Genomic DNA, 13,616 nt, shown 5'->3' with positions numbered 1-13,616 from the left:
GTAGGGATGGTCGGAAATGTTGATTTCCGATTCCGCAGAAATTCCGATTTCTGCCAATGCCGATTACCGAATCCACGGGTTTCCAATTTCCGAGTTCGGATTTCCGAGTAGGTTTTCTTGAAATGTTTTGCATTCTCTGATTGGCCAAATGCTTCCGAGTTGTTTCTGCATTCTCTGATTGGTCCAGTGCTTACGAGTTCTGCGATTGGGCTAAAATTACCAAGTTGTAATGCAGTATTTCTGCAGAATCCGATTCCCCAATTCAGATTTACGATTTCCAAATAGTTTTTTTTTCTTGTTATTCTTTGCATTCTCTGATTGTCCAAATACTTCCGAGCTGTTTCTGCATTCTCTGATTGGTCCATTGATTTCGAGTTCTGTGATTGGGCTAATATTACTGAATTGCAGTAATGTAGTATTTCTGCAGAAATCCGATTTCTGAGTTCCATTTTCCGATTTCCGAGTTCCGATCGGAATTTCGAATTTCCAATCGGAAATTCAGAAATTTCAATTCCGCAAAATCTGAATGAGCATCCCTAGTCACCTGTTATCTGTGCTACCTAAAACCTACTAAATTGGCTTAACAGAAACTGGAATATATTTATATTTAAGCAATGTAACCCAGACTGTGGTTAATATGTGCTTTACACATAGTTTATTATTATTTGCAGTTCATTCTTGCTGGATCTTTGACAATTGCAGCTCAGATGAAGCCAAATATCTGCTTGGTGAGTTATTTTTAAAATTCTATTACTGTTGCCTTGCTGCTTAAAATGACAATTGCTGCATGGAGATTTATTGGACTGAACGTGAATATTATAATTCAGCCACTGGTGGTCTTCTAACCATCTAAGACAGGGCTGTTCAACTGAGTGACAGCCCACGGGACGCATTATTTTTGTGTCAATCCTCTTCCTCTGGCAGGCCCTCCTCTTATTTGTGCTTGGCTCCGCTCCCCAAAGCCAGGACCTTGAGGCTCTGTGGCTCCAGACGAAATATCTGGTGTTAGACACACATCCTGACCATGAAGTTGGACAGCACTGATCTAAGAGCATCAAATAATGTTTTGGAGCTTACTTAAATTGTTTGGGAGCTATATAACAAAATCACAGCAAAAAAGGAGAGGAAAAGATGGGCACAGCTGCATAAAAGCCCTTTATTGTGGTTGGGTAGACAGCGTGGTTACGGCAGTGCCCATCTTTTCCTGCATGGTCCTCTGTGGCTATATTGATGTTCCTAAACTTAATCATGAGTAAAAGTTTCTTATAGCATGACAATCTTCAGTGATCCATTGCATGTCTTATACATTCTTGATGATGATCTCATTTTAAAACACTGTCTGTAGCCACATATAGGTATAAGTACTCTAGTAATTTAAATGCATTACCAGACAGATGGGATCTTTTTTGGCAAGTTTTGTCCTATTGGCAAAACAAGCAGAGTCCCAACAACGCTCCTCCATTTCCCCAGGTTACTAAGACATTGAACTGCGTACATAAAGTATACAGTAACATAGACTATGTTAAACTATCACCTGGCAGACAGGGTGTAGGACATGGGACCGTGAGTTAAAATGAATACTCTAGTACTCTTCTACCCAACTAACTTATCCAGACCATTACACAACCAGATTCTGATTTCCGATCATTTTTCTACACAGTTTTCCGATCACTTCTATACAAAATGAATCAGTAAAAGGATTTGAGATCAGTTCGGACCTGTTGGGAATTATCGATTTGACTCATCTATCTAACTGGAAATTGCATGGTGTGTAACAGGCATTAAAATTAAGCCCTTAAAGTGGATCCCAGATGAAAAACTAACTATAAGAAGTAACTTGTCTATATATCTTATCTAAAGTTTAGATAGTTTACACAGCATATCTAGCTGCAAACAGCTTCAAAAGTTTATGATTATTTATTCCTGTGATACAATAAGGGCAGCCATGTTCTGTTTGTCACATTGTCAGTCACAGGCTGAGGGCTGGAGATGCTATCAGCTTGCCTGTGTTATTCAGTCCCCTCTCCTCCTCCCTCCTCACCTCTGCCTCTGAAATCAAAGGCTAGTAACCTCCTCCTCCTACTGTCCCGTCTGAGCTCCCATAAATCCTTGCTACAGTGCCAAGGCACTGTGAAAAGCCGTGGGTGAGGCTTGTTTAGTTTATAGGGAATTACAGTATTAAAACAAAACAAAAAAGTATTCGGCTTGAGGAATGCCCTATAAACTATATGAAAGGAACACAATTATGCAATGAGTAAAAGTTAGTAAAAGTAAAAGTATCTCGGATCCACTTTAAACTGAACATAAAATTATCAGAATCAGTCCTCAGACCGTGTTCTCTGTCTGTCCCATTGTTCCTGTGGCATCCCCAGTTATTTTACCTGCTAGGTTGAATAGCTTTGTGGTACTCCTCAATCAACCTTTTGGAACTACTTGCATCTCTGAGCAGATCCAAAGATGAGCGTATTCATACTGTGCATGCGTGAGTCTGGGCTGCTGCATGCACGGTACAGACAATATATCAAAAGGCAACCTTGCACAGGAGAGCTTTTCTACTTGCTGGATGCACGGTACAGATACGATTGTTTTCAGAGCTACTCTGGACTCATGCAGTTTGTGAAGGCTGCCCGAGGAGTACCAAAAACGAAGCTGCATAACTACACAACTACACTACCACAGGCCAGACCAAAAAGTGAGAACGCTCTATGTCAGCGGACCTCAAACTATGGCCCGCAGGCCGAAAGCGGCCCTCTGAGGCTTTTTCACTGCCCCCCCCCCCCCCCAAACACAAAATGTATAACTTATAGATGTGGCCTACTGCACCATTAAATATCAGCGGCCCGCATATAGAATTGCAGTGCTGGCACCACCCATCCACATACTGTAGAAGCCAGCAAGCAGTCATTCGCTGGCTTCCAATCCCATTCTGCATCAGGTGACACTGCTGTCCAACTGGATGGCAGCTTGTCACCTGGGTATGCTTCACTGTCTGGTGCACAAAGACTCAACACAAACACAAAGTTCTTCAGGCGCCACATGACTGAATGGCTGCTGCTGGGTATTTTCCTCTGGACAAGATTGGGGGGAATCATCAATACCTAAATTCAATGTAATGTTTTTCAACATCATTTTATGTATGTTCCGGCCCTTAAGCAGTCTGAAGTATGTTGACCTGGCCCTTGACCAAAAAAGTTTGGTGACCCCTGCTCTATGGTATCTAGAGACTTTCCTCTATTTACAATAAGGGAAAGAGGCGCCCTGATTTGAATAAAAGCTTTTAAAACCAGTTTAAAAACGAAAAAGAAAAATGAGGTATCTTACCTCAATGACGAAATCTCTGTAAACTTACAAAAGATTTTTATTTGAGCACAGGCAACGCGTTTCGCGGGTCTGAGCCCGCTTCCTCAGGCCAATACAGTGCCTAGAACAGCAGGAAGAGTTCCTCAATATAAATACATATACATATTTCATAAAAAAATTATAAAAACAATAACGGTCAGAGTACATATATAAATGAATAAATAGCGTAACATGATTTAATTTGGCAGGTTTATCCATGCCCTAATACTTGATTCCATGTTGTGCATATGCAAATGCATATTTATGCCCACGCACACACACGAAAGAGCACACTACTGTGTCTCATATCTAAGAGCAAACTTAATGGTTTAGTCTAAGCTCCATTTGTCTCGTAATGCACAATACCATTATTGTTATGCACCTTCTAGATGAACAGTATATATATATATATATATATATATATATATATGCATACATACATACATACATACATACATACATACATACATACATACATATATATATACACATACATGCATATATGGAAAAAATTAATTATATACAAAAAAAAAAAAGGGGGGGGGGGTTCAATTGATGATATTGTATACATCATCAATTAAAAAGAACTAGGAACATAGTGGATAGTATTCTAAAATTAGCCATGCGCCCATAGGAGTGATATAATATAAAACACAAATACATAGAAATATATAAAGAATATAAAAATATATATACACATATATACATATATATATATATTGGCCTGAGGAAGCGGGCTCAGACCCGCGAAACGCGTTGCCTGTGCTCAAATAAAAATCTTTTGTAAGTTTACAGAGATTTCGTCATTGAGGTAAGATACCTCATTTTTCTTTTTCGTTTTTAAACTGGTTTTAAAAGCTTTTATTCAAATCAGGGCACCTCTTTCCCTTATTGTGCATAGTTATACCCCCGTACATGTTTGTCCGAGGGGTGGTGACAGAACACCCGTTGTTTTACCACGGTTGATGTTTTGTCCATCCTTTTTCGTCTAAGAGAACGACCGCAACCAGGTCCGTCCAGGACCACCCCGAGTCGGGTTTTTATGGCCTCCACCTGCTTCCTGTGGTCGGTTGCCCCTTGCAACCCTCCTTTGTGAGTAGCCCTTTCAATCAATTGATTTCTCCACACACCTATTATTGGCATACCGCACTATCGGGCTCCCTTTTTTGTCTCCTGTATTTTTTTCCATAGGGTGCCAAGACACCCCAACCACAATTGCTTTCCTCTATTTAGATCAGTATCATACCTGAAGAGAGTTTCCTCACTTCAGGTTTGGGTAAACACACGTGGGCATGCTTAACCCATTCAGGTTCCGTGGTTTTCACGTGAGAAATGTTCACCTCCCATTCATTAGCCTATAACTTTATCACTACTTATCACAATGAACTGATCTATATCTTGTTTTTTCCGCCACCAATTAGGCTTTCTTTGGGGGGTACATTTTGCTAAGAGCCACTTTACTGTAAACGCATTTTAACAGGAAGAATAAGAAAAAAATGGAAAAATTCATTATTTCTCAGTTTTCAGCCATTATAGTTTTAAAATAATACATGCCTCCAAAATTAAAACTCACGTATTGTATTTGCCCATATGTCCCGGTTATTACACCGTTAAAATTATGTCCCTATCACAATGTATGGCGACAATATTTTATTTGGAAATAAAGGTGCATTTTTTCCATTTTGCATCTATCACTATTAACAAGTTTAAAATAAAAAAAAATAGAAATATTTCATCTTTACATTGATATTTAAAAAGTTTAGACCGTTAGGTAAATATTTACATGTTTTTTTTTTTATTGTAATGTTTTTTTTTTATAGTAAACATTTTATTTGGGTAGTTTTGGGAGGGTGGGAGGTAAACAATAGATTTATAATGTAAATGTGTGTTCATTTTAATTTATTTTTATTTTCAGTTGTAGTATTACTTTTTGGCCACAAGATAGCGGCCATGAGTTTGTTTACATGACGTCACTCTAAGCGTAACACACGCTTAGATTGACGCATCGGGGAGGGAACGGCCAGAAAAGGCGCAGCTTCCGAGAGAAGCTGTCGCTTTTTCAGCGGGGGAGAGGAATCAGTGATCGGGCACCATAGCCCGATACATTGATTACCTGGCTACCGAATCCGCGGCCGGGAGTGCGTGTGGACGCGCGCGATCAGCCGCGGTAGCGCGCATGGTTCCTGGACGTAGTTTCTACGTCCAGGAACCAAAATAGGTTAATAATGCTGAAACTGGTTGATTGAAAATAAATTAATGTATTGGTCTGATTCAGGATCTTTCCTCTCTACATTACAGGTTAAAGTCTCTCTTATCCTGAACATCATCGGCTCCATTGTCGCCACAGTGGCATTCATCTTAAATGCTATTGATTTTGGAATAGTCAGTGGTAATAGTAATGATAATGTTTCGAATGATGCTATTATTAGCAACAGCAATAGCAATAGCGATAGCAATAGCAATAGTTTACATTTTAATTATGAAGACAATGACAATGAACACCACGCCCATCAACATGTCCATGGCAGAGCATTGAGCAGAACCCAGCAGCAACAGCCTGTAAGTATTATTCTGTTGATGATTGAAACTGATTCTTCATCTAGGAGACTCTTACCCTGGGGAAAGCTTCATTCAGTTACAGCTCTTGAGCCATTAGCAGATGAGTCTAGTTTGTCATCTTTATATTAAACTTGTAATTTGGTGTGTAGTATAACAGACAGATATCCTTAACTACCTCAAGACCGCATCATGCTAATGGGTGTGACCGCGGCGGCAGCCCCAGGACCCCCTAACGCCAATTGGCAACAAGTCTTGGCTGGCTGGGAGGAGGGAGGGGTTTGACAAAAAAAATCAAATAAATAAATAAATAAATAAATAACAAAAAATAATCACAAAATAAAGACAAAATATTTATAAAAACAAACAAACAAACAAACAAACACTAGGGGGGCGATCAGTCCCCCACCAACAAAGAGCCCTATTGGTGGGGAGAAAAGGGGGGGGGGATTACTTGTGTGCTGAGTTGTGTGGCCCTGCAGCGAGCCCTTAAAGCTGCAGTGGCCAATTTCCACAAAAATGGTTTAGCACTGTGGTCCTCAAGTGATTAATGGTGTTCCACCACACCTTTCACAATCTTCACTTAATAAAATTATATACTGTAGCTTGTTAATCATAACAATAATAATAATAATAATAAAAAGCCATTTGCATTGCAAAACTTTTCTTAATTTTCATTTATGAATGCAAAAAACTCCACATTTGCTATTAATCTTCAATAGCAATAAATATGGTGAATACAAAAAGTATATACTGTATTTGTCAGGCTGTATTTATAAGGCAACAACGCCAGCTTGTTTCAAGTCTGAGTCTATGACTTTTCCTCAGGCCTACAAAGACAACAAAAAATATTTCAATCATACAGGACAATATCTGCAAAAGAAAGACTCCATACGAATCCACAACAATGGGCTAATATAAACACATGCAACCCAGACATAGGACAATCATCCAGGCAGTCATGGACCAGTGCCGGACATCTCAAGACCCAGGATAATGTTATGTAAGGCACTGCACATCATCCTGGGTTTTAAGATATCCAATACTGGTCTGTGATTGCCTGGATGGTTGTCCTACTTCTGGGGGTGGCCATGTTTTGGAATTGATCTCTGCCAGATTCAATCATTATGATCGAATCAGCCAGATATCAATGCCGAAGATCAAGTAATGTATGGGCACCTCAATCTACTGATTTCAGTCAACAGGTCAAGGTAACTGACACTCATTAATTGTTCAAGTGCTTTGCTGTGCTGTGTTTTGTATTTAAAGTGTTTAGGTTAGCATGATAGAACAGCATGATGTTAACATAAATCAAAAGGTTTCCGACTGAAGCAACCTTATGGTTTTCTTTGGTACTTGAGGCTTTGATACGTTATATCCTTCTAACTGCAGAGTCTGTGCAGGAAATGCCAACTTCAGTGGCGTTGCTAAGGAGCTGTGGGCCCTGATGCAAGTTTTACAATGGGGCCCCCCAAGCACTCTATACATAACAATTGATACGGCGCACCAAAACCTGCCAATAGCAACTACAGTGTCAGAGGTGCAAGAAGGGGATGGGGAACAGTTTGTTAATGATTGATTGCCACTATTCAAAGTATCTATAGAAGTGGTTATTATGAGCACAGGACCAATACAGAGCTAATACTGTAGTTGAATAAGGGCCCTTGGGGCCCCTCTGGCCCAAGGGCTCCGATGCGGTCGCAACCTCTGTAACCCCTATTGCTACGCCCCTGGCCAACTTAGTGTTGCTGCAGAATCTTGTTCCATTGCTTTTCTTACCATCAGCAGTAGTCACATTACAGGAAAGCTCAGGCCAACCATGTATTTTTGTATGAAGTGGCACCAGCAGTTCAGACAGGAGCATAACTGGGGTGGAGCAGCCATTGCAATTGCAAGGGGGCCAGAGCTGTTTTGGGACCCCAACTACTAACCTTCCCTTCCTCTGATACAGGGCACTATACTTCACATCAGGTGTTTGTGTGGCTACACTTGTTATGGGTGTGAAGATCATGATGGCCACACTTGTTTTATGACACTTGTGAGATGGGCCCCAAGGCCGTGAAGGGCAGCAAGGGAAGGGGTGTGAACATTGGGGGGCCCCAGCAAAGTTTTGCTGGGGGGCCCCATGAATTATAGGCATGCCACTGAGTTCAGGATCCCTATTGTGCTTGCAAGGTGCCTGTGTTGTGCTAAAAAAATGTTTTATTAATTCTTTGTAATATTATGTTATTTCTGATCAGGGAAGTGTTTATGCAGATAATGAATGAGAGCTGTTAACCTCCTAAAGACCGCAGCACACCAATGGGTGTGACCGCAACGGCAGCCCCAGGACCGCCTAACACCAATTGGCGTCAAGTCCTGGGGCTGGGTTTTGCAGAAGATCTTGCACAGATCTCCACTTATTAGGCGGAGCTCCACCTTCAGTCCACCAGTGGCGATTGCTGTTTGGCCGTCTATTAGCATAGTACAGTGCTGCAATCTACAGCGGCGCTTTACTGGGGACAGCCATGTGACACAGGAGAGTGATCGGGTCTCATAGCCTGAAGCCTATGACAACCGATCTCTATGATTGGCTGCCTCAGGAACGGAGGGAGGAACGGGTAAAAAAAATTATACAAAAATACACATTTTATTAGAAAAATAAACAGATAAATATGATATATAAATAAAAAATAAAAATAAACATTGTGGCAGCGATCAGACCCCACCAGCAGAAAGCTCTGTTGGTGGGGAGAAAGGGGGGGGGGGGGGGCGGGATCACTTGTGTGCTAAATTGTGCGGCCCTGCAGCAAGGCCTTAAAGCTGCAGTGGCCAATTTAGCAAAAAATGGCCTGGTCTTTAGGGAGGGTTTAACACTGTGGTCCTCAAGTGGTTCAAGGGCTCCTACAGAGAAGTGAATATGCTCAGAGTTGCATAATATTGAATTCAGAGCTAAAGAAACTGGAAATAAGGGATAAGTGAAAGTGCCTCTAGCAGTCTTGCAAGAAATTCTTCCAACTTCAGATGGTTCAGCTAATTTTCATCAAAACACGGATAGCATTTAAAGAGACTCAGAGATCGTGTAAAGTAAAGCTCTGATATTTACCTGGGGCTTCTTCTCGCCTTATAAACACATCTAAGTCCCACTCCATCCTCCCGCGGTCTGCTGTTCAGCTTCGGTGAACCCCGGTAACAGGCTCAGTGACGTCAGTCTGGGTCTACTGTGCATGCGCGGGAGCTCTGCGCATGCGCAGTAGATCCAGACTGGCATCGACTGACGTTGTTACCAGGGCTCACCGTGGCTGAACTGCAGACCGTGGGAGGACGCCGTGGGACTTAGACGTGTTTATGGGGCTCCCAGTAAGTATCAGAGCTTTAGTTTACAAGATCTCTGAATCTCTTCAAGCCAATGATGCTAATTTTAGCGGTTAGCAGTAAAGTCCCCATACATGCTGCAAAAAAAAATGTGTTAGGTCTGTTAGGTATAATAGTGGGAAAAAGGGGAATTTCTTTTTCAAAAAGACATTGTAGTTTTTTGAGAATAATTATTTTAAAGTTATAATAGCAAAAATGTTTTTGAAATGTAGTCAAATGATTGATGATGTATCTGCCTATTGGTACTGAAAATGTACATATATCTGCAGAAACAGCACTGAATTTCCTGTAGGGGTTTTCTGTTAATCAGTACAATGACATTATTAGGATCAACAGGAAACCCTGGAGGCAAGTTGCAATGTTGTTACCGGGCATCACTGTATAGCCGCAATACTGCTGTTTAACCAATTAACAAACACAGACAAACAAACACAGAACATTTATATCGCGCTTTTCTCCTGGTGGACTCAAAGCGCCAGAGCTGCAGCCACTAGGACGTGCTCTATAGGCAGTAGCAGTGTTAGGGAGCCCAACTGGACGAACATTCTCGTCCAGTTGGGCTGCGTTCACTCCCGCAGGCCGCGCGCTCCTGCGGGGGCTCCCGTGCACGCTCCCACTGCCGGCTCCCACTGCCGGCCGTTAGATTATAGATCCCTTTCACTGATCAAAGCCCCCCACAGAAAAGCTGACAGCGTCTCATCAGACGCTGCGGTTTTTCTGAGTTCAAGTTCCCCGTCTTCATTCTTCTTCCTGGGAGCGAGATCGATCGCTCCCAGGACTTTTTGACTGTGGCCATCTTGTGGCTAAATAGTAAAACTACACCCACAACCACTTTTATTAAATAAATACATATTTTAACATTTAAAATTACCTGTTTACCTCCCAACTTCCCAAGTCAAAAAATACCCAAATACAATTTTTAATGAAAATAATTACAATAATAAAATAAATAAATAAATAGTTACCTAAGGGTCTGAACTTTTTAAATATGCATGTCAAGGGAGTATATCAATATAATTTTTTAAGTTATGGGCTTGTAAATAGTGATGGACGCAAATTGAAAAAATGCCCCTTTATTTCCACATAAAATATCGGCGCCACACATTGTGATAGGGAGTCAGGGACATAATTTAAATGGTGTAATAAGCGGGACAAATGGGCAAATAAAATACATGGGTTTTAATTATGGTAGCATGTATAAAATTCAAACTATAATGGCCAAAAGCTGAGAAATAATGATTTTTTTTCCATTTATTTCTTAATATTCCTGTTAAAATGGATTTAGAATAAATTAATGCTTAGCAAAATGTATCACCCAAAGACAGCCTAATTGGTGGCGGAAAAAACAAGATGTAGATCAATTAATTGTGATGGGTAGTGATAAAGTTATTGGCAAATGAATGGGAGGTGAAAGTTGCTCAGATGCAAAAACATTTCAACCATGTGGGCTTAAGTGGTTAAGCACCCCTGGCAAACATACCTATTATTTGAATTACAAAATGAATACATAAAAATGATGTGGGGGCCACCCCTTACAAGCCTTTTTAACCCCTTGTCACCCATGAATGCAGACTACGTGGAGTTCCGCACCTTGAGCTATACCAGCCTACATGGTCCATGATATGGGGGTACTAGAAGTGAGGGGCGGCAGTACTAAAAGCTTTGCATAATGTTTTTATCCAAACTATCCAAAATAAATGCAATTGCAGTTTATGTAATCCGAGTCAAGTCTTCATTTTATGTTTACAGGATGGGGCCTTCGCTGTTCTTTCTCTTCTACTTATAACAAACTTTCTACTGTTATGCATGACATTTGCCATCTCCATTTTTGGATGTCGGTCCCTCCGCAAATCACAAGCTCCCCAGGTAAGAAATATAATTCATTGTAAGCATGCAAAGTGTAAAAACAGCCTAGGGCCTGATACACAAAATTGCACAAATATTGTCATGCACAGACAGTGCATGACAATATCACCCTTACTTCCGGCAGCAAGTACCATGATTTACACTATTAGCGTGACTGTTGCTGCGGTAACAAGCATTACTAACTCTAGCACTCATTAGTGACGCACGTTACCATGGCAATGGCCTCAGTATCTCTACCTCAGCTGCACTTATAGAGTAATTTGCGGTACTTGCTGGCTGAAGTAAGGGTAGTATTGTGCTGTCAGTGGATTGGCAATATTACCGCAGTTATGTGCATTATGCCCCTAGTCTCCTTCTCAATTAACTTTTTTTCTCCTGAGTTTTCTCCCAGGATATAATCTTTCATCTTCTTTCCTGAGACTTGAATCGTTGTTGTATGCAATCACAAGACCTGCTGATTAGTTATGTGTGGTTTTGCCAGAGCTGGTTTAAATTTGGTACTGAGTAATTAAGACACACCCCAATAACATTGTGCTCCCTAAATGGAATTTGGCCTATTTTTTTTTTTTTTACATCAAAAGTGTGTCTGTGTGTGCTGGAAGAAGGGGGTCTTTATACACATGAGCCTATCCGTGGTGATTTATACCAGGGGTGCCCACACTTTTTCGGCTCGCGAGCTACTTTAAAATTTGACGAGGCCAGGAGATCTACCAATGTTTCAAATGCACCATTTGCTCTGCCTCAAGCAGGAAGCGCTCCGCGGACCTAGAAGAGGGGATTTGGGGGCTAAAGACCCCTCATTTTGCCTCGGGATAGCGTTGTTTTAGCAGTATGTAAGGTGCTTTACACGAATCAACTCCTAGCTCACTCGCTTCAGAGTCTCTTTAAAATTAATATATGATAGGAATGATAGGCCTCTGTCATCTCACATTCTTATTTTCAGTTCAAGAGCTGCAATTTTAGTGTAAAAGGCAGCCTGTGTTTACAGTGTGGGGTAGAATCGAATCTGTCCTTATCAGGAGTTTGTGAGCAGACAGATGAAAATATTTTGCCTTCTGGCAGGATAGGGGAGGAGCTTAGACAGGATACAGATGACGTTACAGTCCAGTGAAGCAATATTTAATTTTAGAACAGGAAGTCAGCATTTCAAACCCAGAAAGCCAGGTGATAGAAAAGGAATTATGCAAATGTGGCTTATGTGCAATGTATGAAACCTAGTGTATTTCACATTATGATATATTCCACCCAGTATGCATCAGAAACACAAGCCTAAACTACAGTTTTCATGTACTTTTTGTCTCTTTTTAAGGCATATGCAATTAAAAAGGATCTTGCGATTCCCATGAATCCTGGTGCAGCTCCGGCTTATTGTATTGAAATGCCGCCACCACCACCACCACCATATCCAGTTGATGAAGTCAAAGCTATACCACCCAAGTTTTAAGGAGCACCTGTCACCTGCAAATTTTATGTCACATTTTATCTTTTTGGTGGTATGTCAGACTCTTCACAAAAGAATCAATCACAGATCAATATTATTCTTTTTTAGATCTTAGTGAATTTTCAGGTTCTAATTCAGTAAATGATTATTCATGAATCATGACGCAATCGGTCTGTTCTCAGTACTCAACACACACATCATTTTACGTAAAGATGTGAACTGATTGTAAACAATCTAAATTCTAACCTACAAGTAAAATGAAGACACTGTGGATCTGATTTTTCAAAAGCAGTGCAATGAAAACTGGCGGGAAAATAAAGCAATTGCCCAGAACAATCTGATTATTTTTACTTTTAGGCTGCTTACACACCAAGACGTTACAGGCGCACGTTAGTGCGCCTGTAACGCTCCCCCAACGCACAGCAATGTAACACAAGTGGGCTGTTCACACAGCCCACGTTGCGTTACATGTAACGCTGCACGTTCTGTACAAAGTGCAGCATGCTACGGCGTTGGAGCGGCTATAGCCGCGTTAGACTGTTTGCACATGCGAAGTGGGGGGCGGAGAGGAGGCGGGGAGAGCCAGCTACAGCAGCCGCGCACATGGCTACTTAATATTCACTGCACTGGCGGGCGCTGATTGGCCGGCGGGACCACGTGATGCGGAGTGTCTCGCTCTGCATCACGTGGTGCCGCTGGCCAATCAGCGCCACTCTGGGAGACATTATAGGACTCGAGCCGCCTAACGCGGCTCACTCTACCGTCGGCTCTTGCAGCACCATACGTTGTGTTAGGTGCACGTTATGCGACCTTAACGTGCCACCTAATGCAACGTCTTGGTGTGCAAGAAGCCTTATAGCTGGAACCTGACTGGTTGCTTTGCTTGAAGCACCTTTCCACAGAGCAGTACTCATTGCTTTGTTAGTAGCTAGACAGTATGTTTGTACAGGGAATTTTTCAAAATTGCTGCTTGGAATAATCTGTAAAGATATTTTTGGCAACCAATATTGTAGATGAATGCATAGTTTAAATTGAGACTAAACCCAACATTAATGCTGTT

General features: G+C 41.3%; 1 protein-coding gene across 1 annotated transcript in view; it reads left to right on the top strand.

The window, feature by feature from the left end:
- The window catches only part of LOC137536226 (membrane-spanning 4-domains subfamily A member 15-like), a 63,930-nt gene extending 50,748 nt beyond the window's left edge, over window positions 1–13,182 (top strand). The window contains exons 4-7 of the mRNA XM_068258344.1: window positions 672–728; window positions 5,638–5,898; window positions 10,999–11,115; window positions 12,425–13,182. Of these exons, the coding sequence (XP_068114445.1) occupies window positions 672–728; window positions 5,638–5,898; window positions 10,999–11,115; window positions 12,425–12,559 (570 nt within the window). The 3' untranslated portion in view covers window positions 12,560–13,182. The remainder of the gene's footprint in view (window positions 1–671; window positions 729–5,637; window positions 5,899–10,998; window positions 11,116–12,424) is intronic.
- Window positions 13,183–13,616: the final 434 nt, after the last annotated feature.

Source organism: Hyperolius riggenbachi, chromosome 10 (genome assembly GCF_040937935.1).
Source record: "Hyperolius riggenbachi isolate aHypRig1 chromosome 10, aHypRig1.pri, whole genome shotgun sequence".
Classification (NCBI taxonomy): Eukaryota; Metazoa; Chordata; class Amphibia; order Anura; family Hyperoliidae; genus Hyperolius; species Hyperolius riggenbachi.
Note: the sequence above shows the minus strand (reverse complement) of the source record. Positions and strands in the feature narration are given on the sequence as shown.